The sequence below is a fragment of the Equus przewalskii genome, chromosome 4 (genome assembly GCF_037783145.1).
Source record: "Equus przewalskii isolate Varuska chromosome 4, EquPr2, whole genome shotgun sequence".
Lineage (NCBI taxonomy): Eukaryota > Metazoa > Chordata > Mammalia > Perissodactyla > Equidae > Equus > Equus przewalskii.
This window is the reverse complement of record NC_091834.1, coordinates 53,770,040-53,793,669: the sequence shown is the minus strand read 5'-3', so window position 1 is coordinate 53,793,669 and position 23,630 is coordinate 53,770,040. Positions and strand designations below refer to the sequence as shown.

At 40.0% G+C, this 23,630-nt stretch overlaps 1 protein-coding gene across 3 annotated transcripts in view; it reads right to left on the bottom strand.

The window, feature by feature from the left end:
- Positions 1-23,630, bottom strand: part of DNAH11 (dynein axonemal heavy chain 11) — a 295,301-nt gene that overhangs the window by 87,485 nt on the left and 184,186 nt on the right. For all 3 annotated transcript variants that reach the window (XM_070615891.1, XM_070615892.1, XM_070615893.1), the window contains exons 56-61: positions 17,401-17,634; positions 13,467-13,613; positions 7,946-8,059; positions 5,720-5,863; positions 4,927-5,109; positions 3,289-3,390 (exon numbers count right to left, since the gene is read on the bottom strand). In XM_070615891.1, coding sequence (XP_070471992.1) covers positions 3,289-3,390; positions 4,927-5,109; positions 5,720-5,863; positions 7,946-8,059; positions 13,467-13,613; positions 17,401-17,634 — 924 coding nt within the window. The remainder of the gene's footprint in view (positions 1-3,288; positions 3,391-4,926; positions 5,110-5,719; positions 5,864-7,945; positions 8,060-13,466; positions 13,614-17,400; positions 17,635-23,630) is intronic.

The following is a 23,630-nucleotide window of genomic DNA, read 5'->3' as shown; positions in this document are numbered from 1 at the left end:
GCAGGAGGAGAGAAAGTCCACGAGGATGGAGAAATGAGAGGCTGGAGGAAAGCCAGCAAAAATTATAATAAAATGGTAAAATGAAAATTATAGTTTCACTTGGGCTCAAACCTTTATCTGACTGTGTACCAACTATGGGGGGTTGCACTCTTGTTGCCATGATCAGCATGGTGTCTTCACAGAGAACTGAACCTTGGTGGGAACTGTAGCCAGAGATTCTGTTGCATTAGGAACTACTCTCTGGAAATCCATTCTTGGTAGGGGGATGGAGGGGGCCTATTCTTAATAAAGGCATTTTGTTTATTACTCTGTTTTCTTTTTTCTGTCTGCAAACTTAGTTCTGTGGCTTTTTGATATGTGAACCTCTGCTTACGCTGTGGGTCTTTGAAAACAACTGACATGAACAATTCTCTTCAGCTAGTTGCAGGCTATGTCCAGAGGATTACTAGTTCTGCAATCACAGAAAGTCTTAACTTTAGGGTCACACATGGCTGTCTTGAGTATCCTCATCATTTTTTCTATAAACATAAATTGCTTCTAATCTTTACATAAAGCCATTAACAACAGATGACAACATTTTTCCAAAGGTGTTGGTCAAGTTGACAGTGAGAGTTTTGACCAACGAATGAAGATAATTTTCATAAAAGTAATGTTTCTCCTAAATTTGTCTAAATCAGCTGTTGTTGTTGTTGACTTATTTTTCTTTCAACAGTCACCAGGTATTTGTTGAACAGCATGCTTGGTGCTATAGTAGGAACACGTACTCATTGGACAGAAAGGAGGGGATGGTCAAGTCACGTGGGTGAGGAGTGATGGTCTGGAAGGTCTCTTGGAGGAAGCAGTCTTGAAAGAGAAGGGGTGTGACGTTGTGAGAGGTGCTGAAATTTCCCAGGTCTTAAGGAGAAAGCTTTGGGGTTATTAACCATCTTATTAAGATAATTATCATAAAAGGATAATTATTTTATAGTAAAATCAGAACACAATTTAATCCCTTCCTGGTATATTTAAGGAGTCAATGCCTTGGGCTCTGCTCTGGAAAGATAATCTCATTCTTCTTTTGAGAACTTACCTGAAACCTGGGAGGCACTGTCTAATAGAAAGTGTTCCCTCTCTTATTTATTTTTTTCTCCAAATTGGCAAGTAGTGGTGCCAGTCATAAGCAGGCCTAGTTCTAGCCCTGTTCTATAAGAAGCCCAGCTTGGCTGCCTGGCTACTCTGAGCACCAGATTCCAGACTGGAGTGGTCACTGAGTTCACCTGCTCAGAGACCCATGGCAGGACTTACTCTGAGATAGGAACACACTCCCTGTGGTCTACCCTCAGCTCCTATTGGTTCTTATTCTTCACACTTCCATTGCACAATCTCTCTACACACGATCTTCACACCAACGATTCCCAAACCTACGTTCCTAAACCAGGCTTCTCTTAAACTCCAGCTCTGACCACTGAACACCTACACATGAGTTTTCTACAAGAAAAGAGTGGGAACTAACATTTATGAAGTGTCGGCTGTGTACTGCACACCAAGTAGCATCTTGATACATCAGGATTCATAGGTGGGAAGAATAGAAACCACCTCCAGCAAGTTTAAGCTGAAAGGAATTTACTGGAAGGAAATGGGGTTGGGGGGGAGGGGAGGCTGTTAGGAGGGAAGGAAAAGTAGAGAACCACCCAGGAACTCCAGAGAGTCTTGGGAGCAAGAACTACTTGGCAGTCTCATCTAGACACTCTCTAGAATGCATCAACTGACTGCTTTCAGTCTTTTTATTCTTTTGCTAATGACTCACATTCTAGAGATGGGGGACCAAACTGACAAAGCTTAATTCATGATGTAATAAAGATGCAAAGAGGACAGCTATAAAAGGAAAGGGCACCCCTGCTAAAAGCCCCACCAGAGTGTACCCAATGAGGAAATATAATTCCTCCAAGATAAGTCAGGCTGTTACCAGCCGAGGAAGGTAGACTGGATTCTGGGCAGCCAAAAGTCATAAATGCCCACCTAGAGAGGTCGCTGTTATTATCACTACTTTACAGGCAAGAAACCAAAGCTCTGAGGGCTTCCCTAAGTGCGTACAGCCTCATCACTCTGATTGCACTACTCCAGGCTGCCTTGTCAGGTGCCTCAAACTCATCATCTCCATTTTGCACTCCTCCTCTCTCTCCATATCCTATTGGCCAGCCTTGAATCTCGTCCTCTCCATCACGGCTGCTCCTGCCTTTGCTGAGGCCCTAACAGGACCCACTGCAGTGCCTTCTAACCTATCTTTCTGCCTCTAGACTGTTCTCTCTCTCCAGCTTCCATTCAGTTGCTGAAAAGCTAGTTTGATCATGTCATTAACCTGTGAAAATTCTTCAAAGACTCAATATCATTAGTCAAATAACATTTAAATTCTGCAGCATGACAGGCAGAGAAGGCCTTCGCTCACCTTCGCGGGTTCATCTTTCATTGCTTCCTGCTATTCCTAACTTTCCCCAAAACACTCATCTTAGGGCTCTGGCCTCCTGTGATTCTTCAAGTGTACCAACTGCTTCTTCCCTCTTTTCTTTATTCTCTGCCAAGAATACCTTTCCTGACCTAGTTATCCTGGATCCAAAGCCTGGTTTGTGAAGCCCTGGTTTCCGAAGCCCGTACCTTCAATATGAAACTTTCTCTGATTTTTCCAGGCTCAATACTTTCTTGGTGTTCCTGCTGCATTCTATATATAGTCACATATATACTTATAACACTGGACTAGAATGACTGATTACGTATTTGTGAAAAGAGTCATGATGATAATATTGTAGCCAATATTCTCTAAGCACTTACTATATGCCAGGTACCATGGTAAATTCTTAATACGAAGCACCCTCATTTAATCCGCACAATCCTGCCAAAGAAGTGGATGCTATTATAATACCTGTTTCACAGACGAGAAAACAGAAGCTTGGGGAGGCTAACCACCTTGTGCAGGGTGAAACAGTAAATAGTGGAGCCAGGACATAAACCCTAACAGTCTGGCTCCAGAATCCTTGCTTTTAATCACTATGTGCCACCCTCCTCCTTCTACTACCAGACCATGAAAGTTTTATAGGTGCACAAACTATGAAAGTTCCCATTTTCCCAGCTCAGTGTCTAGCATACAGCAGATAAGAAATATCTAATGAATGGGCACACAAGTGAATACATTAATGAAAGATCGGATTCCTCTCCGTTTGGTAGGACTCAGACATGGCCCTGTCTGAAGGTGGGATCCTAAGAGGGGAGGTACTATCTCTTGGGAACCTCTTCAGGGTCATAGCCTGCACTTACCCCAAGTTTTTTCCTGATAGCCTCTAGTTTTTCAGTAGCTGCAGCCAATTCTAAGTTTGCTTGGGCTAATGCTTGGCGTTTTGGCTCCACGTCACAGTAGACCTGAAAATCCACATGGGTTTTAATTCACGAGGTAATAAAGATGCAAAGAGGCCAAGTAATCATTCAATCCTACATCTGCTAGAAGCTTTACAATTCAAATCTCTAATTCATTAGCAATTTGTTGTTTGTTTCTTAGCAATGGTACTACTTAATGGCAGAGTAAAAATCCACATAGCCTTCCCAGTTCTCTCTGGTTCTCCATTATTTACCCATTTATTCTGGAGTTTAGAGTTACAAGCACTTGCATAAAATGCTATATAGGTCAAATACCATTAAGACACTGAAAGTGCTTTGTCATAAAATTTGGACATAATCCTCTTATCACTAGAAATTGCAGTGTACAGGAACTATAGCTAAAGATAGGATCAGATCTTGCCTTTAAGGCAGAAAGTAAGTGTAGAGAAATTCTCTGAACCCATAGAGGAAGGTGGCAGATATCCGCACACAATATTAACCATGCTTTCACTTTCTTTTCTAAGTTCTTGGCCACCTTAAGTGTGTGTTATTTGAATGAGCGGTTTGAGAATTTGGGTGAATCAGTTTTTCTCTCGTTGGGGAGAAAGGAAGGAAATTAAATTTTATTTCCTATTTTATAGCGAAACAACACAGAACAGTCTGGCTCTACGCTCGTCTTTTCACCTACGGTGCAGGGGGAGCACCACGGCCAGACATTGTATCATTGAGAGAGGCCATTCGTCAACTGCAATCTGTCTAAACTCTTGCTCTACGCAGACTTCCTCTAAAGAGAGAAACACCAACAGGGCCCTATTCCTGTGGGTCCCTGGTATAAAGGATATAACCTGGTTCTATGAAAATCATTTTGGGAACAACACTGACTATATATAACTTGACATATCCATACAACTTGACATTTCCTCAGCAGTTCCATTTTTTAATATAACATACAACCTTCCAAGACAAAAATGGAACGGGTCTTCAGAGTTCAGGGCCATGCATTGTTCCCTTTTTACTTCCAGTACTCTGCAAAGTGCTTGGAACATAGTTGGCAGACTAGTATTTGATAAATAAATGACTAAACGAAACGATAATCTATCTCTATACTGCCCCAAAGTACAAACTTTAGATTAGACCATATATTGTCAGAAATGTATCTGTCATTAAAAATCTAAAGCAAAAACATGAAAGCTGTTAAGTCTACAATAGATGGTGCAAATTTTTGCTTCGAAGCAGAGATTAAGTTTAATTAAACAAATTCAGACTTGCAGTTCTTTCAGGTTAACATGAAATTAGTATTTTAATCTAAATAAATATAACCAATCCAAGTTTTTATCTAATCAAATTAAATTAATAGCTGCTATTTGATCTAAAGTAGCCACTCTTCCCTAAAAAAAGATAGTTCCCAACACTGCAAATAGCCTCCTATATAGAATTCTGTTTAATCTGACACTTTCATGTCTCATTCTTAGAACTTTATTCAGATAATTACCAAATTCTTTTACATTTTTTGCTGACCTAGAAATTATGTTTATGGCCCTTTGTGAATAACACGTGTAAACCATCCATTACGACAGATACCTCATAGAATTTAATGATGTTGATGACCCAGGCACAGAGACCAGCTGCTGCAAAAGATTTGGTTCGAATCAGGTTTGGATTGAACTCTGGGTCTTTCAAATACTGTTCATTCACCACTTTTAGACAGTTCTCTGGAATGTGCTCTTTGTCATAGTTAATTAACGCTTGCAAAAAATCATCAACCTGTAAAGCAAAAAAGATTTACTGCAATGAACCCATTTTTGGCTGCAGAGAAAATTCCAAGCTCAAAAGTTAAAATCAGCTTTTAGGACTCACATTACAAAGGCCAAATTGGCAAGCCGCATTTATCCTACTGTTTGACTTTTTCAGTCTTTATAGTACGAAGTTAGAATTAGCAATGGACACTTTTAAAACCTCTTCTATGCCAGGGTAAAATACTCAGTCCCCACAGGAGGCTTTCACATTTTGAAGAAAAGAAAGGCAGGAAAGAAAAAGAAAAACACACACCAAAAAGCCCCTTTGCTTTACCTTCTTGTACATTAGTAACATTTTTCCAGCATAAGAAATCCATGTAATTTTCTCCCTCCTACACTTAACCGCTTTCATAATTTTGCAAATAATTAGCGACCTTCTCACTGCTGTGGTGCTGACTTAGGTAAGCTGTAACCGCAAGCTAGCCTCCCAACTTGGCAAACAAGAATTCTACAGCAGATTATTCTCAGCGAATATGAAGATGATTTCTTTTGATTTGAACATCTTTGGCTGTCAAGTACAACCACAGTACTGAACACAGAAATTGCTGGGATTTTCATCTTGCCAGGCTGTCTGGTACCTTTCCCATGAAGACCTTAGCTGCTTTCCAACTTCGGTCCTTTGGCACTCTGCCGCGGGGAGCCAGGAGGACCATCACGGCCGCGGTAACGTTGGTAACCGCATTCGGAGGGTTGGGAAAGGCTTTCAGCTCAGTGAGATTGACCTGGAGAAAAGCACATACACACTCAAGACCAGGAGAGGTCTGGAGGAGAGCTGTTAACTCATCAAGCTGGTCTTCAGTGGCCTCCTACCTCTCCTTTTCACACCAGTCTTGGTTTGGCAGTTTTTGTCACTCACCCAAGGGATCCTACCTTGAGATCCCAGGAGGTTTGGCTCTTGCTGGGCACTTTTCTGATACTCTGAAAACATCACTGTCCCTTTTTGCTTCCGAGAAAAATTATCCCTCTGATATACCAGTCCTGCAGAACCTTGCTCACCGAGTCCAGGGAATTTCATAAACATACAGGTTTTACGGTATTTATGGGTTCCATCCAACCTAGATAGATGCATTTTAACCAGGCCCTCCCAGAAACATAATCCCTTAGTTTAGAATCTCTTAGTTTTGTTTTTCTGTTTTACATGCATAAGAAACAGCTTCCATTACACGACAATGACTCTCAACTCAGAAGGTGCCCATCTAGGTTGAACCTACTTTCTGCGCTGCTCCCTAATCTTCTCAGGTCAGAGTCTTGATCTACTCAACGGAGAGTATTAAGGGTAAAAATTATAAATATCAGGGCAAATACTTTGGGGCAGAAATTAGCACCTATAAGAAGTATATGTAGGTTCATGATACATGAATTTAACAAAAAGTATTTCCTGTGTTATTTCACGAGCTACCTAATATACTCTTGCTTATAAAACCTTATCAAATGTTGAACCTGATTCTGCTCCATTATCACAAACTGTGTATTTATTTGGGAAGTGACTGCAAAGAATGGAAAGGGTGTGAAAACAAAAGCAAAAACTTAAAATATGCTAATGGTAATTGAGAGCCAGCTAACTAAGAGTCTTTCATCGTTTATAAATATCATCACCACTTATCAATATACTGAGCTTCATATTTAAGTGGCTAATTTATTTCGTCTCCGTAAATTATAACATATTCAGAGAAAAATTTGCAAATGTGGAGAAACACAAAGAAAACAAACATTCCAGTGCTCAGAAAGAGGAAAATACAAAATTCTATTACTCAGAGATAATCAGTTACTATTACCTTTTATTTTGTTCCAATTTTTTCTATGAAATGGCATGTTCTTACCCAAAACAGCCATATAATATATCCTATTTTGTAATCTACTTTATTTACTCAATATATCAGGAATATTTTCTCATGTTGATAACTAGTATTTGACAATATTTTAATGGCAGCAGAGTATTTGAATGCATAATAATCTTCTATCATGGTGTATTTATGCTCTTTTAAATTTTTCAGTTTTATGGTAATATTGTAAGAAACATCCATGTAGACAGTAACTCTTTGCTCACAGTCAAAATTATTTTCTTCAAAAAAATACTTAGAAAAAGGAACTGAATATTTCTTTGAAGAGCTGTCAGTCTGCATCCTTTCCTCTTTCAAGTTGAATCCTAAGAACCTCAGACCTGGTAATTCCCTGGGATTTTCCCCAGAGGCCTAGTAGAACCCAAGGACAAGACTCGCTTGAGGCTCTTAAAATAATGTTGCCTACAGTTCCATTTCTCCTTACAATACCCTTCTGACGATCCCAGATTATTTTCTCTTATGGGAATTCGAATGCTCAGTGAGGTTTTGTTAATAACATGAAGCAAGGGAAATGGTGTGGGCTAAACCTACGTATGTTTGTTCCCAGCCCATTGTTCTTTTCATGAGGGTCTGTCATTAATGCTACTTTTTATACCCGGAGGAAATAAAGAATACCCCAGTTAGTTCTTAAAGCAACACATAATAGAAACAACTGGATTTGGGCCAAATCCAGTTGCTGACAATAGAATTGCCTTTCACGAGAGTATAAATCCCACAGTGCTACAAGTATTCAAAAGGGGACTGCTTGTTGGGGTGTGGTAGGACAGACTCCAGGCCGGGAAACGGAGGCCAACTATAACCATGATCCCAAATGTTGGTTTCAACTTTAATATTTTTTGGAACTCTCTTTCCTTTTTAAAAACTCTCTGGTTGCCTGGACTTTACTCTCAGTTCAGTTATTCAAACTCTAATAACCTTTAAATATTATTTTGAGGAACCCCCGGGCCAAGGAATCATCTTTACCCTGTTGAGCGTATTGAGCGCAGCTGTTGCGGCCACGAGCGCAGGCTCCGCCTTGAGCAAGTCGGCCTCACACTCTCTCTGCTTCTGGGACACTTCAGTCTGAATGGCTGTCACCTAATCAGAGAGGGAAAGCACACAAACCCACAGACACAAATTATCATCTCTCTAATGAAAAACACAGGCTGGCTCAGATACACTGCTCAATGTTTCATTTGTGTATATTTTGAAGAGGTGAGGAATTTGTCGTAAAGACTAATTTCCTTTCAGGCACAAAGCTTTGTATATGTGCAAAATACACAAGGACAAATCCCAACACAATGGATTCAAATATCAAAATGCTCCAAGAAGGGCTTTGACTGATTTAACTATAAGGTGCCACTAATAATAAAGGCAACGTTAAGCAATTCCTCTGTTCTTTCATTTTCTCTTTCAGAGAGTCCCGGCCAAGTGAAAATCCAGGCTGGCTTAGTAACCTAGACCACAAAATATTCTTGCTAGAATTCTCTCAGTTTTGCTGACATTTGCCTAAAAGCCACACTGGCTATTCTTTAAGAATAGACGTAAAAGCTTTTTGGTTCAACTGGCTAGAAGATATTGTTCTATTCTGAGCATGCTTAACCACAGATAGAATTTTTTGTGTGCGTATGTGAGGAAGATTGTTGCTGAGCTAACATCTGTCCCAGTCTTCCTCTATTTGATATATGGGATGCCACCACCACATCGTTTGATGAGCAGTGTCTAGGTCCATGCCCAGGATCCAAACCTGTGAACACCAGGCCACCAAAGCAGAGCATCCAAATTTAATAACTATACCACTGGACCAGCCCCTTAGATAGAATTTTTATAAAGATGAATTATGAAGAGGGTGAAAGGGGTGATTAGGCACAAGTGTGTGGTGATAGATTGTAATTAGTCTTTGGGTGTTGAACACAATGTAATCTACACAGAATTCCAAATATATTACAATGTACACCTGAAAGTTATATAATGTTATAATCCAATGTTACTGCAATTAAAAAAAAAGATGAACTATTGGCTTCTCTAAGGATCTAGCAAGAAACTATAGCTGCAACAGCCCACGTCTGTATCGGCAATGGAACCATGACACTGACGTCCATTCTACTGTTGAGGGCCCAGTGGCACCTTCACATGCCAAAAGGGTGCTGCACCAGCCTCCTGACACAAACACGTATAATATGGAGACAGGGAAGCTGTGCTGGTAAACTTGAAGCAAAACAAACTGAGAATGTTTGGAGCTTTTATCCTCCTCCTCTTAGGACACCTATAGAATTGGAATGTCTAGGAAGAGTAAATTTTTAGTCCTTAGCAGAAATCTGAGTTTCAAAGCTGTGGCACCAGGCACCAGGATCCGGGCACCGTGGGGGACGGCTCCTGCAGTGACGGTGATTGTAGAATAGAAAGTGTGAACAAAAGTGCGTTTCTTCAGATGTGTTTGCAATGAACAGGTTTAACTCTACTATAAAATTAAACACTGCTCACAACAAATTATGTTGTCTACTACAGCTTCATTAGCAGTAATTACCCTTCTCCTGATTAACCATTATTTTGCTGTATACTGCACCTTTTATGAACATAATTGGTTCAGGGTAGATACGTGAGCGCCTGCTAATACATACACGGCTACTGTTAATGTAAATAAGAAAACTCTACATGCTTATTGAGAACTACTCCAAAACCACAACCTACAAAACTGCTAGGAACGGACCATGAAAATTCTAAGAATACTTACATTTTCAGTGTGCTAGAGAATACCATTGCAGACGAAAGAGAGAGTGTGAGTGAGCGAGGTACTATTTCAGGTTTATTTATTTTCCATAAGGATACAATGAATCTATAAATGCTGCTACCATTTATAGTAGCATCATTTTAAATTGGACTCAGGATCATGGCTTTTTAAAGATTTTATTTTTTTTTCCCTTTTTCTCCCCAAAGCCCCCCAGTACATAGTTGTACATTCTTCATTGTGGGTCCTTCTAGTTGTGCCATGTGGGACGCTGCCTCAGCGTGGTTTGATGAGCAGTGCCATGTCCGCGCCCAGGATTCGAACCAACGAAACACTGGGCCGCCTGCAGCGGAGCGCGCGGACTTAACCACTCGGCCACGGGGCCAGCCCCCAGGATCATGGCTTTTTAACACTAGAAGAGACCTTAAAGAGTATTTCTTTTAAGTGTTATTTCTATGAGACTGGGAGTTGCTACTCTTCTCCTTCTGACTCCTTCACTGTTAATGGAGTACTATTCCTTTGGGTAATTTTTATAAACAGGGCAATCTTGAACATTAAATAAAAACCCACAAATGGAAATGAAAAAAATACTCTAAGTTGGTCAACTTATTTCTCATTCACAATACCTCTCACCCTCAGGTGAAAGGATACTAGAGTAGAGAAGATGCTGTGTAGCTTAATGACTTGGGAAGCCTTAGTGTGCAATTTCCTCTGCCCTATGGCTCCCAGGTAGCGATCAGCAAGACTCAACCTGGAGAAGGAGGGAAGAGCTGCATAGAACACTTGGGGTGTATGCTTTCCCTCCACCACTGTCTGTTAAAGCAGAGATACGGAGCTAGTCCCATTCTTCAAGACACAAGAACTTTTCTGCCTTCTGTTGTCAAAAGCTCCTTGCAGATGGTTGATAAAATTTTAGTGGTTGTCACAAGGAGAGAATAAAGTCACAATAACTGCTTGTTATTGAATTGTGACGACCCAAAATTCATACGTTAAGCCCTAACCCCAATACTTCAGGATGTGATTCTATGTAGAGACAGAGCCTTTGTAAGAAGTGATTAAGTTAAAATGAGCCATTAGGGTGGGCTGTAACCCAATCTGACTGGTGTCCCTAAAGAGGAGGAAATCTGGACACACACAAGCGACAACAAGGCTGTGCACCCAGAGGAAAGACCGCGTGAGGACACAGCAAGAAGGCGGCCATCTGCAAGCCAAGGAGAGAGGCCTCAGAAGAAACCAAACCTGTCAACATCTTGATCTTGGACTTCCAGCCTCCAGAATTGTGAGAAAATAAATTTGTGTTGCTTAGCACCCAGTCTGTGGTATTTTGTTCTGGGAGCCCTAGCAAACTAATACGCTGCTTTTACCTGCCTTTAGACAATAAGACATTCCTGATGGTCCTCCAAAATCCAGCCACATTTAAAAAAGAAACAAACAAGAACTGAAGATCAGTCAAAATCAAGGAGGCTGTCCAACTTTTGAAGAGATTATATTAGCCCTGCAATTTGGAAGGTACTTTCATTCATGAGGGTTACACTCTACTCAACCAAGAAAGCAGTTTGAAGGGATGAGGGGATCCTTAGAATTTGTAGCTGATAAGATGGAAGTTTCAAAGATGGAAGAACTAATTTTCACAGGCTTACTGGTGCTTGTGTTACTTGAAGTCACTGCTGGCAATGCCAATGGTTTGAATGACTCGATTATTTTATGAATTTGAAACAACAATCTCAACCTGCTTCTCCACATGGGTTGCCAAAATGCATAGCAAGGCAGTCTCTAAACCTCAATATTTGTTTAGTCATATTAAAAGTGGCAATGTACTTTTTATTACTTTTTAATTATTTCTCATGCATTAAGCCTTGAGATTCCAACTTCATAGGATCACAAAGAGTCTATATACACCCCTTTAGTAACCACATAGAACCTAGCACACTGCTGAACATATGACAAATGTGAGTCCAAAGCACATACTCAGTGTTGTTTAATTCCTGTACTCTAGGTGGTTTAATTACAAATAGACCTTCCTTCCATGACCACCCAATTTAAAATAGCTCCTTCCACCATCGCTTCTATTTGATTTTCATCAGAGCCCTTATCACTGACTCAAAATATCTTGTCTACCAACATGTCACATGTCTCCTGTCAGTCTTTCCCATTACAATGTAAGCTCCAGGGGGACGCCCTGTGTGTCACATATCCTCAAGAGTCTAGATTGGTGGCAGGCAAAAGATAGGTGCTACGTTAGTCTCTGTTATTTATAATTAAATTACGCCTCATGGATAAAAAGGAAATTTTCATATTATTTTTATGTCTTTGTATGGATTAGATATAAAAACATAGTAAGTGTCTTTTTCATGTTTGAAGAACTTCATGAAACAACCTGTCAGATGAATTCTAATTTGCTAAAATACCTTTCGTCTTTGTGAGGATAATTTTGCCTTATGAATTCACAGGCAAAAATACCTCTAGAGTACTTGTTATATTTTAAGATCTCTAAATGGTATCTTCAGAGATGGGTTATGATATTATAATTGCTAGAATATCACATATTTGTGTAATTCCTGAAAAATATCCTCAAGGTAGAATTAGCTTATGATAATCGCACCATGTGTGATACCTAATTGTTTAATATAATAATATACTTTTTAGGACATCTCACACTTATCTGAAACTCAATGGAAACATTTATTACCAGAATTAGGAATTATACGCCCATTGGCCATGCCAAATGTACCTTATCTTCAATTTCAAAAATCAGTTTTTAAAAAAAAAAAAATATTTATCTAGAGTTTTATCAATATATTTTTCAAGTCTTTAGTTGTGCAAGCTAAAGGCAAACATGCTCAATACACATTAGAAAAAGAGAAAAACAACTCAATTGTATATGAGTTGTTACACCACTGGAAAAACTCAAATATTTTCTGGTCTCATAAAATGATAAATGGCATAATGGCTACTGATTCAATGGCTATGCGAGTGCTCATAATTTACAATTTTTTTATTAAGTAAGGCTTGATTATAATCTTTTGTCTAAAATAAGAGAACTTACCTGGCACTTATACATTTATTCGATTTTTAAACAATTATTTATTAATCATTTCGTTTACTGTGATATTTCTTTTGGGAAATAAGATACGCAAAAATAAAATACCTTCCATTTGTAGCTGAAGTTGTGGTTAAAGACAACAGACATTATGTTTATTTCAGAATAGCTGGAAACTCCAGTAAAAAGAGAGCAGAATCTACATGATCTTAGAAGTAATTGTTTCCAACAATAAGATGTAATACAGAATACCTGGGCCTCAATTGAATCAGAAAGAACAAATTTAGCTTAGGATTTAATAATAAAATCAAGTTATGTTATTAAAATGCAAAATTGGAAAACCATCTTGCAAAGTGATGGAATGGGCTTTGTTAACAATTGAGTTGTTCAATTTGCCTAAAAACTGAAAACCTTTAGAAACCTCAGAGGTGACTTCCTGACCTTTACTGTATTACAAATAGGCCTGATGTTCAAGATCCACATCCATTATATGCTTGAATGAGCTCAGTATTTATTGTTCTTTCATATCATTAAAAGAGCTAAAAGGTTGGGAAAATGCATAATGTAAAGAAAGGTCAAGTGGTAATCGTGGTGTGAAATGCTGTTACATGTGTAACTATAATAATTCTTTAGATTTTATGCTCCCTGGAGAGGAAGTTGTTCAAAATTGTTCACCTACAAAGGTTTATTTTGTGCTAAATATAGCTCAGCGCTCTAAATGGTGGAATGAGCCTGACCTTTCGCTCCTCTGCATCGGCGATGGCCTTTTCCCGGCTCACTTTCTCTGTCTGAAGCCCGATCTTTGTGATCAGACCTTCAGCATCGTGATTTCTCAGGTGCAACTCAGCTTCTTGAGAGGCAAGTCTGGCTTTTAGATCTCCCACCTAAGGGAAAAGTCATTAGTTTGAAGTCACTTGCATTGAGAACAACAAATATCAGCTATAGCTTATTTTTTTAAAATGAGTTCAGGGATCCCTAACGGTTTGTATCTTGCATCTGTTTCCACACTGACTTGACTTTAGTCCCATGTGCAAAAATGCAGCCCCATTTTTTTCCCATATAGTAACAAATGGAATAATGTTTTCTAACAGTTTAGTGAAAAATGTCCTTAATTTATGTCAGCCCCAAATAGACGTTTATCTTCTCAACAGTCTGTGCGGTCAGGGAAGCATCAACAGCAGTCCCCCCTCCCCCCAGCACATGTCACTGAGCACATGTCACTCATACCCCCTGCTTTTCTTGTCCTGTGCAGTTCCAGCTGAGGCCATGGGATGACTTGCTTGGTGACAAGCTGGAGGACCTATGCCTTGCACCTTCCAACAGAAAACTGCTGGAAGCTTCAGACACGTTGAAGACATCCATATTCCTTGGCTGTTACCAGTTTACTTAATGAGTTACTTATTTTGATTGAAATGTCCACAGACAGGTCTTATCTGGGCCCACAAAATGAGAAATGGCCCTCCTGATTTTTTTCACCTCATATGACATTCAACTTCATACCTACTAAGAAGGCCAAACCACAAGTGCCCTGTGGGGATCACTATGGTGTGGTCGAAAACCCAGTGAGCATCCTAGGTTTGCATTCCTCCTCTCAGCCCCTCAACTAAATAACTTCTCACAGCTCTTGAGGAACTCCATCATTCTGAGGCATCAACAAATTCATCTGCTCTAAAGAATGATTCTGTGCATTTTTTCAGTTGGGATTTCATGAGGTTCAGAGGGTACCACTAGGTTCCTGAATCTGAGGATCAGGCAGGAAAAGCAGAAGTGAAGTGCTAGAGAGAAAAATGTGACCCAGCTCTCAGAAACACATGAAAGCAGCTTTGATACCACGATCATTAACTCTTCATTCCATTTAATTTCTAGAAATATAAATATTACTATTTTTTAAAAACCATAGACGCAAAGAATAATCATAACCATTTATTCTGACTCAATCGCTAAAAGTCCTTCAGTGATTTCTTCTCGCGGAGCAACATCCCACTACTACATCCAAGGACTCTCCTAACCCCCATGTCAAAGAGTTTGTTTACACTCTATGTAAAGGCACTTTTACCACTATGACAGCTCCCTGGACTAGTATAGTTTAAGCTGGGAATGATTTCGTAGGCTCTCTATGAACTCAGAGTAACAATGTACAGTGACATTTGCTTCTCTGTTTTTTTAGCCATGTGAAAGCAGTCATATGTTAGACCATAATCAAAACATTTCTCCAAGAGACTAGGTGGAACCTTATTTGAAGCCCCAATTTCAGTTTCTAAGGAAGCTTCTAGGTCTGAAATATCCAAAGTGACTCAAGCTCTGGATGCGAGGGCTTATCTATGAACTAAGGCTATCTGTGATGACCTAAGCTGACATCTAGAGCAGGGATATGTGGCTATAAAAGGGGTTTACAGCCTTATTGCAATAAATGAACAGTGCTAAGGTTTAGACATATATCTCAAATGGCGTGGACATCCAGCTCTGTGGAATTGCTTAAGGCAGATCCTAGAGGACACAGCTCCAATGTGAAGGCATTCGGCTCCACACACAAACTGATCTGACACTATAAGGCTTTCCAACCATCCACATAGAAAACTATACTCCCTTTTCATAATAAATTGATTAAAAAACAACTCTTAAGGAGCTATTAAATATTCCAACTACTCTTGATATTATTAAGGGCATTACATGCACAAATTCCTAATGAAGAAAAATCACCAGTGGTCCTTCAATCAAGACTTCGCATATCTTCTCAGACTGGCCTGTTGTTTCTAGCCGAGACAGGGAGACGCAAAGCAGCCCTGAACGTGGCTGACACCAGGAATCGGCTGTCCCTTTCTTTCTTCCTCTTCCCCACCCTCCGGCCCATCAACACATAACTGAGATGACTATTAAGAAACCACAGATCTTCTCTCCCTCTTTTTCCCTATGACTGAGATGCTGCCACCACTGGAATGAAATAGGTTGCTACTCCACATGCTTTTAGCTCTGTTATTTGGGGAGAAAACTCTCTAAGTGTGGCAGGGGCCACTTTTTCTTTGCCAAGGACTGCCCTACAGTATTGACAGCTCAGTTCAGGTTCTGACAGTTGAGGTTCTGTCTGGGACATCATTCAAAGGGACATAAATGCTCTGGGACACAGATCTCCTTCACTCATCTTCTGTTAGCTTAACAGGAATCCCAGGAAAGTCTTTACGAGGGAAAAAGGTCTTGGTTTAAGTGAGATGGAATTGGAGAGACAGGTAGAAGGAAGAAAAAGGAAAGAAAAAGAAGGCAAAGAGAAAAGAGTAAATAAAATGTGTATAAAAATGAAGAGTAAAGAAAGATATTCTTTGAAAGGTAAGGAAAAGATGCACAAATATGGATATACTCTTTGGGGGCTTCCCAGAAATTACTCTTCACATCACTCAATCCTGGAAACCTCCTCACTCTGGTTTCTCTTCCCAGTTGTGGTCCATCTACTCACTGCTTAGCACAGATCACAGTGTTTCACCAAAGAGCCATTCCTAGTAGAGGAAATGAAGGGGTAAAGAGGTGGGTGGTGTTTTGGCTTAAGAATGCTTGAAGGTCATAGCCAGGGAGGCCTCAGAGTGAAAGGTACCAACGTATGCTCCCCCAACCAGGTTGTGGCTTATTTCTCACCTAGGCACAAATGGGCCACCCAGCACTTTTGGGGGAAAAACTGGCCCAATCTCTTGAAGGGTATATGAGAGTATAACTTGATGAACACACTCTGAAGACACCTATTACATTTCTGGCCTTGAGGTGAGCATCAGTCAGAATTTTCTTTCCTCCAGCCCTAGAGCCTGGCTGGCTCAGAGAAAGGCTGGGTCATTCCCCAAAGTCTCCATATTCTCTTATGCTAATTTTTATTTTGGCCAGTCAGAGAGAGCCAGTATGTGACTATGGACAACACATGGGCTTTAGAGTAATACAGATCTGGGTTCAAACTCCAACCTCACTGACTCTTGGCCTTAAATTCTTGAAGCCTCATATATAAAATTACAGTAGCAATACATACTTCTTAAACTTGTTTGGTTTTTAACAATGAAATTAGATGACATGTGTACAGACCCACATGATTAACACTCTATGCTAATTATCTTCTGATTTACTCCTAAAGGTCAGAGCTACTGTCCTTGGAGGTAGGAGGGGCCTTATGACCGAGGATGAAGGTAACACTGGACACTTTCATCTAAAAGAGATGGTGGCTAAAAGGAGCAGATCAGACACCAAGGTCAGAGAAAATTGCTATCCTTAGGGACCCCCATTGCAACAATCCTCATCACGTCATCAGCCAGGAAATGATGCCCTCACTGTGGGTTGAGAATCTGAGACCAAAAGGGATTGTAGGTCCATCCTCATGTAACAAAATTCCTGACAATAAGCCCAGAGCACCAAAGCAGTCTGAGGCAAGAGGGCAAATGGCTCCCTTCAACATCTCTTCACTTCCTGCACTGAGGCAGGCCCACAAGAGAAGGTCTCTCCCCAAACCAGCTGTGACAGAGTAACTGGCCAATCCTTTTGTAGGCTTAGGAAAGCAGGAACAGTGTGTTCTTTGTGTCATTAAACTATAAATTTTAGCATGAGGCATTTTAAATAAATGGGTTGAAATGCTCCTTAAAAAGTAAATTTTTTTTTATTTTAAGAGCATAGATTTCACTCAGTAATCACACACCCTGGCCATACCTGAGAGGCTGTGGTTTCTAGTTTCTGGATGCCATTCACCAAGTGCTCTTTCTTCTGGGATACTTCATTTTGTTTCTTCTTCAACAGATTCTTAAACAGTGATATTTGTTCTAGAAAACTCTTTGGGGTGGCATAGTTGTGTCTTCTCTCATTCTGGTAATACCTGGTACTCATTTCATTTACGCTAGTGTGAACGTGTGCCATGAAAAGGCTAATAGAATCTTTGTCCAGTGGCTGAAAACACAAACATTGCAACTCATATGAAATTCTCTCAAGTTAAAACAAAAATGCAATTTACAAAACAGAAGAAAAATCAGCAAAATTATACAGTAGTTTTTTTTTTTCTAAAAGCCAGAACAAATTACAGTAGGATCTAGGAAAAGTTATTTAGTCTTTAAGAGACAGCCACAGGATTAGAGAGATGACAATAGAGCATTCAGCTTTAGTAACCTCCTCTTGCCAAGTAGGGCAAAGGATCTTTATGTGCTCCACATATCAATCCCCAAAGCCAACATACGACACAAGCACGGCATTTCACAACTTGATTTTTATCTACCAAGTGTGCAAAAGAGAAAATGGAGAAATTGAGTCATAGTATTCTGAGAAATATTTTTGGTGTTGCTTTCAAATTAAACTTTAGTCAAAGAAAACCAACAACCCTGCAGTCATTGAAAATAGAAAAAAGCTGAAACTGAGAAATACACAGTTTTATAAGAACCCATGTGAAAACCAACTGGATGGTAAGGTATAAAAGTCACTGCTTCTGGAAGAAAAATACAATCACTTCTATTGTCATTTGGAAAAACCCCCACAAAAACACAAACGAATAACTCCCCTTTCAATTACTGGAGAACCCCCACTATACATTCCTTCCATTTTGTCCTCTATGACTTCTGAAGTAGTTTACTTTTTAATTTGTGGAGTCACATCTCCCTCATTTTAATGGTTATTTATTGCATTCTGTACAAGATGAACCAGGTTCAATTAATCAAGGGAAGCCTAAAAATCAATTAATATGAATTAAATGAGCTACACCAACTCTTAGGAAAGTCACACATAATTTACCAAAGTGTTGTCAATAATGCTCAGACATCTTTGGGAAAATTACACACAAGTGGCTGGTGATGCAGTTAAACGTTTCAAACCTGCACCATTAATATCACAATCCGGGGTGCGAGGAGACAGGCCAATTCTTGTTGGTGAAAAACAACTGCTCCTGAGCAACGTCTAAACACTTAGCTTTCCAAAATCCTGAAAAATTCCTGAGTGGGTTTAAAATATGGACATATGGGCTTATTTTGCATATTAAAAATCCATCTCACTAGTAACTAAAATACTGTTTTGAAAGCAAAAGTTAAACAGAGAATGATACAAATCCTGAATATTCTTCCTCTCTACTAGATCCAAGACGTATGCATATAACCAAGTAGTGGACTCAGAATATAAGTGTATAAGGAAGTTCTACAACTTCATATAAAATCATATGCCCTTGGGAATTTTATTTTTAAAAGAACCCAACTGCAATATGAACATGAGGAGAAATTCACCTCTGTCCTGTGTTGTTTTATGTGAACTAAAAGTGAGCACGTATATTTCTACAATATAGATAAATACTTCCCCAGCCAACTGCAACCTCCTTACAGGGGAGAAAAAAAAAAAGCCCCTGGCCTCTGCCCAACCATGATCCTTATGAGGAGGCTCCTGGGCTGCCCTGAAAAGCTCTCTTTAACAACAGTTTCATTTGTAAATCCGTGATGGAAGAAGTGGTTTCCGGTAGAGCTGGAAGTGGCCTGAGACAACTTGTCTCAATGGGGCAAAATAACTATTGTTATCGGGCTTAACAAAATGGCACAGCATGGGAGACGCGCAGAGCCAGGGAGCAGCTGGTTGTAATTCACACTGTTTTTCAGAAAACTCTAATCGTTCCAGAACAGACCTCTTTGATGACTGGTCTTCCCGGCATTCTCAATTTGTCACTTTCTCTTATGATAAGGTCAGTAGTGACAGCACTTCCTGACATTAACAGCTGTGGCTTTTAAAAGGGTCATTGTAGAACTACTAATTGCAGTAATTTCATTAGCATAAATTATTTATTCTGCCATTCATTTATCCCCAGTTTTCTTGGCGGGGGGGGGGGGGGGCCGGGGGGGCAGGGGGCGGGAGGAGTTGGCTGCTGGTGCTGCCGCAGTGATGGCAATGCAACGCTGTATTTTTTACTTGTAGAGGCTCGAGTGAAAAGCATCATTCCTGCTACACTGGGCCCCTTAATGAAAACCAGTGGATCCCCTTCTGTCATCATTTAACAGCCAATCATGCTGAAGGCAAAAATAAAAATAAGCAGAGTGCCAATATCGAATGGTTCTAAATCCAAGGGTTCCCCCCTAAGATGCTTTGGAAAACAATGCTGTATCCAACGCACAATCAAATGCAAAGATGGAACTGCTTTTTCCCCACATTAAGAAAGTGTTTAATTACTCCCCTCTCGGTTGGCTCACCGTAAACACAGAAACATAAACAAACCCTGCGACTTGGTGTGACAGTTCTCAGGCGGTGGCAGTCACTGCCACACCAAGTACCCCAGCCACCTGACTCTTAAAGCAAATGCCCAGTATGTCCCTGAGGTTGAAAGTGACAGCAAAATTCATATGTGAGCCAATACCCAGAACTAAATCAAATATCATGTTATATAGGATTTTATACCATCCCAAGACCAGTGAAGACTATACTGGTCTGTACTTTTGAATTGGGACTTTCAAGAGTATTGTATTCAAGAGACGGAAGGAGGGGAAAGGGGGGCAGACAAAAAAAAAAAACTGTTTTCCTTTCAAGTTTAACTTGCGATAATTTTTGTAACATATAACGTCATATACCTACAGTCCATCTTGAAAGGTTTTTCCAGAAATTACTTCTATGTTAATTTGTTTACAGCTCTATTGAAGGATAATTAATATACAAAAAGCTGTACACATTTAATATCTATGTTAATTTTTAATAATTCCAAACTGCTGAGTTATAAAATCTACTATTTGTACTTTTTAGCCCCTTTTGGGGTTGGTAAAAGTGAAGAACATATTAATTAGATACTGTGGTTGTAAGGTTCGTTTATTAAATAAAGAAAATTTAATAACACATAAAATGAGCAGTATTGCATTTGAACACCTCACATAAGCAACACATAGTGCTGGCTGACTTCCAAAAAAGATTCTGGTGGCAGCCATGGACATGGGGTCCGAACCTTAGGATCTCGGTTAGATTTCCAGGTCTGTAAAGTTGGGCCAATTATTGCATTCTCCACACTTCCTCCTGCCCACAAAATCAAAGGTTAGACTTTGTCACTCTTTCTTACTCTGTTTCTTTTCTTCCTTTCCTTTCATTCCTCTTTCAGAATAGTCAAACACCTGTGCAATTGTCAAGAGCAGGGTTTAAGACTCTGGGCTCCGGTGTCAAAGTGCTGACGGGCCTGTACCTGCTAGTGATCTTGTGCTTTCGGCCTTCACCCCCTCACCTGTTCAACAGGGAAACCAGTGGTGCCTCCTTGAAGGGTTGGTGATCAGAGGTGAAAGCAATGCTAATAAATGCAGGGCAGGGTTACTTCTGCTGTCGGTGGTGATAATAGTACACCAACAGCAGTCGCAGTAAGATCACCACCACCACCCAGAGCAAGTCACAAGTGCTAAATGGAGCGCCAAAAGCAGTTTTCTACATCGGATGCTGGTTTTTCATTTTTGTTTATTACTTTGGTGAATGCATTTTGTTGTTAGTTGGCTTGTGCTTTTAATTTTTTGTTTTAATTTTAGAGACCAAGTCCTGGTCAAAGGCAAGATCAAGTCCAGCATAAGCCAGCAATCTTCCAGACGAGCTTCCAGTCATTGAATGAGGTAGCGTCCACGGTTCTCTGACAGAACATTAAAACAAAGGAGCAACTGAGGGAGGGAGCAGGTCAAACAGAACTCAGCGACCCTCTGACAGCAAGTGGACAAGGAGGAGAGGGTGGAGCTGGTTCTGGTGAGACCAGCGCTAGAAGAAAGCCACAAAACTAAAGCTTGGAGGTAGTGACACCTCCATCTGATTTAGTTAAATTTTCAGCCTAACGGCACATCCAAGTCCCTGGGCAGCTATAAAAATTAGATCCTACTTTTGAGGTGGGGGGGATTCCTCCAGTTTACATAACTGCAAAATCCCTGGAAAGCAGCACTCTACTGCTCTTTTGCAATTCTATTCTAAATTTGATTAACATGCATAGAGCAAGAAATGTATGATGGACAGTATACTGGTGTGCATGTGTAAAGAAGAAAGAGGGTTGAAGAATGGAGAAGGATATTAACAACCACTGGGGCCTTTTCACATCTATTTGGATATAGGCTTAAGCCAGGATGAGATTTAGGCAGATTCAAAATAAATTTAGTAGGGGCTGGCCCCGTGGCCTAGTGGTTAAGTCCAGCACACTCTGCTTTGGCTACCCGGGTTTGGTTCCTGGGCACAGACCTACACCACTCTTTGGCAGCCATGCTGTGGAGGCAATCTACATACAAAATAGAGGAAGACTGACACAGATGTTAGCTCAGGGCAAATCTTCCTCTGTGAAAAAAATTTAAAAAATAAAAATAAAAATAAATTTGGTTGCATTTGTTTTTAAAACGTCTTGATCTTTTAAAATGACTTTGCTATTCCTCAGGAAGAGGCTATTTTCCCCAAATTCACAGAATTTCTATTGCACAAAGTTATCTTTCTACTTTTCTATTCCCATCACATAATTCTAATTTATATTTCAAAGAAAAAACTGTACTAAAAATCACTAATGGAATTTCTGCTAACGTGCCGATCACTGACAAAATGTTTACTAGGTTTCACGCTTGGCCTAACATTTTGAAAAGAACCTAGAGACCACTGAAGAAATCACTCTTTAAATATAGCAGTAAAACAACTTTCCTGTTTGAGTGGACATTTTTCACGATCAGTTTGGAAAACAGCAATAAAATATGCCATTCATGTTACTCAACCCAACAACAAGTTCTGGATTGAAGAGGTGGCAGCATGCGGAATAAAGTCATTTCTTGAAAAAGCTAATGACACTGAGCTTGTGTAATTATTTAAAATTCGCATCACATCAAAAAGACAAAGAATTTTAACTTGCCAATTGGCCAACATGCCTGAAAAGGATGGGCTCCTCCATCTTGCTCAGATCTTTACTCTACTCCTTCCAATGCAAATCTCACTCCTCAGTCAGAGAGCTCATCTTTTCATTTCCATTCAATAATTTCTCCTTTCATCAGGCCTTGCTTTCAAGTATGTCTATTATTCATTATGACTTGAAAAGCAAAAAGACTGCTTGTCCTTTAACATGCATTTCTCCTGCCTTTTTTCTTGAACGTTCCTAACTGAGACCCATGCACTTCTCAGTAATGGCTCTTCCCAATGATTTCCTCAGTGTCTTTCTCATAGTATTTGCAACCACATTCCCTAGGACACCCACAAGGCCTTGCCTTTTCTCCCTCCTTACACCGTGTCCTCCCATCTCCATTTCCAGATCTCCTGTGAGGAGAGTACATTGACACAAAGTCTTCAGATAAATACCCAATGGTACTTAAATGTCAAACTATTTTGGTCATTCTGTCAGCTGTCATTTAATTCAATACCAGGTAGAAAAGTAGCATAAACATTTACTTAGACGCAGTCAGACCGCACCCCTGGGTGCTGAGTTTGTACTGATTGAAAATTATATGTCAACACACACGAAACTGCTTGCCTTTAATGAATCCTTTCTCTGCGGCTAAAGGGGGGTCACCTTGTATAAGTACCTTAGACTCAGCAAATGAGGCCAATAATTAAGAAGTACCCAAATTACACTGATAACTTTCGGTCTTAATGGTAGAAATTAAAACTAAGAAAGCGATTAAATTAGTGCTCATTCAAAAAATTTAAAAGCTATTTTTGACCTCTCCAGGAAAGGCACCACCCATTTTTAGGAGAACATGGACACGTAGCACTCTGAAGTATAATTATTCTCCTGAGCAACAAATTAGGAAGGTGGGAAAGTTAAACGAGCACACTGCACTGAGATGAAATCATCTGGCTAATTTGTTTCCAGGCATAATTCAGCTCAATAGAAATGGCAAAGTGCTTTTTAAATTCCTATTTGGCACTCAGTGTCCTATAGGAGGCGTCATGGTACCACCAGATAGAGCTTAGCACCTGCCAGGAGCCCTCTGGACTTAAAATGATGCAAGTCC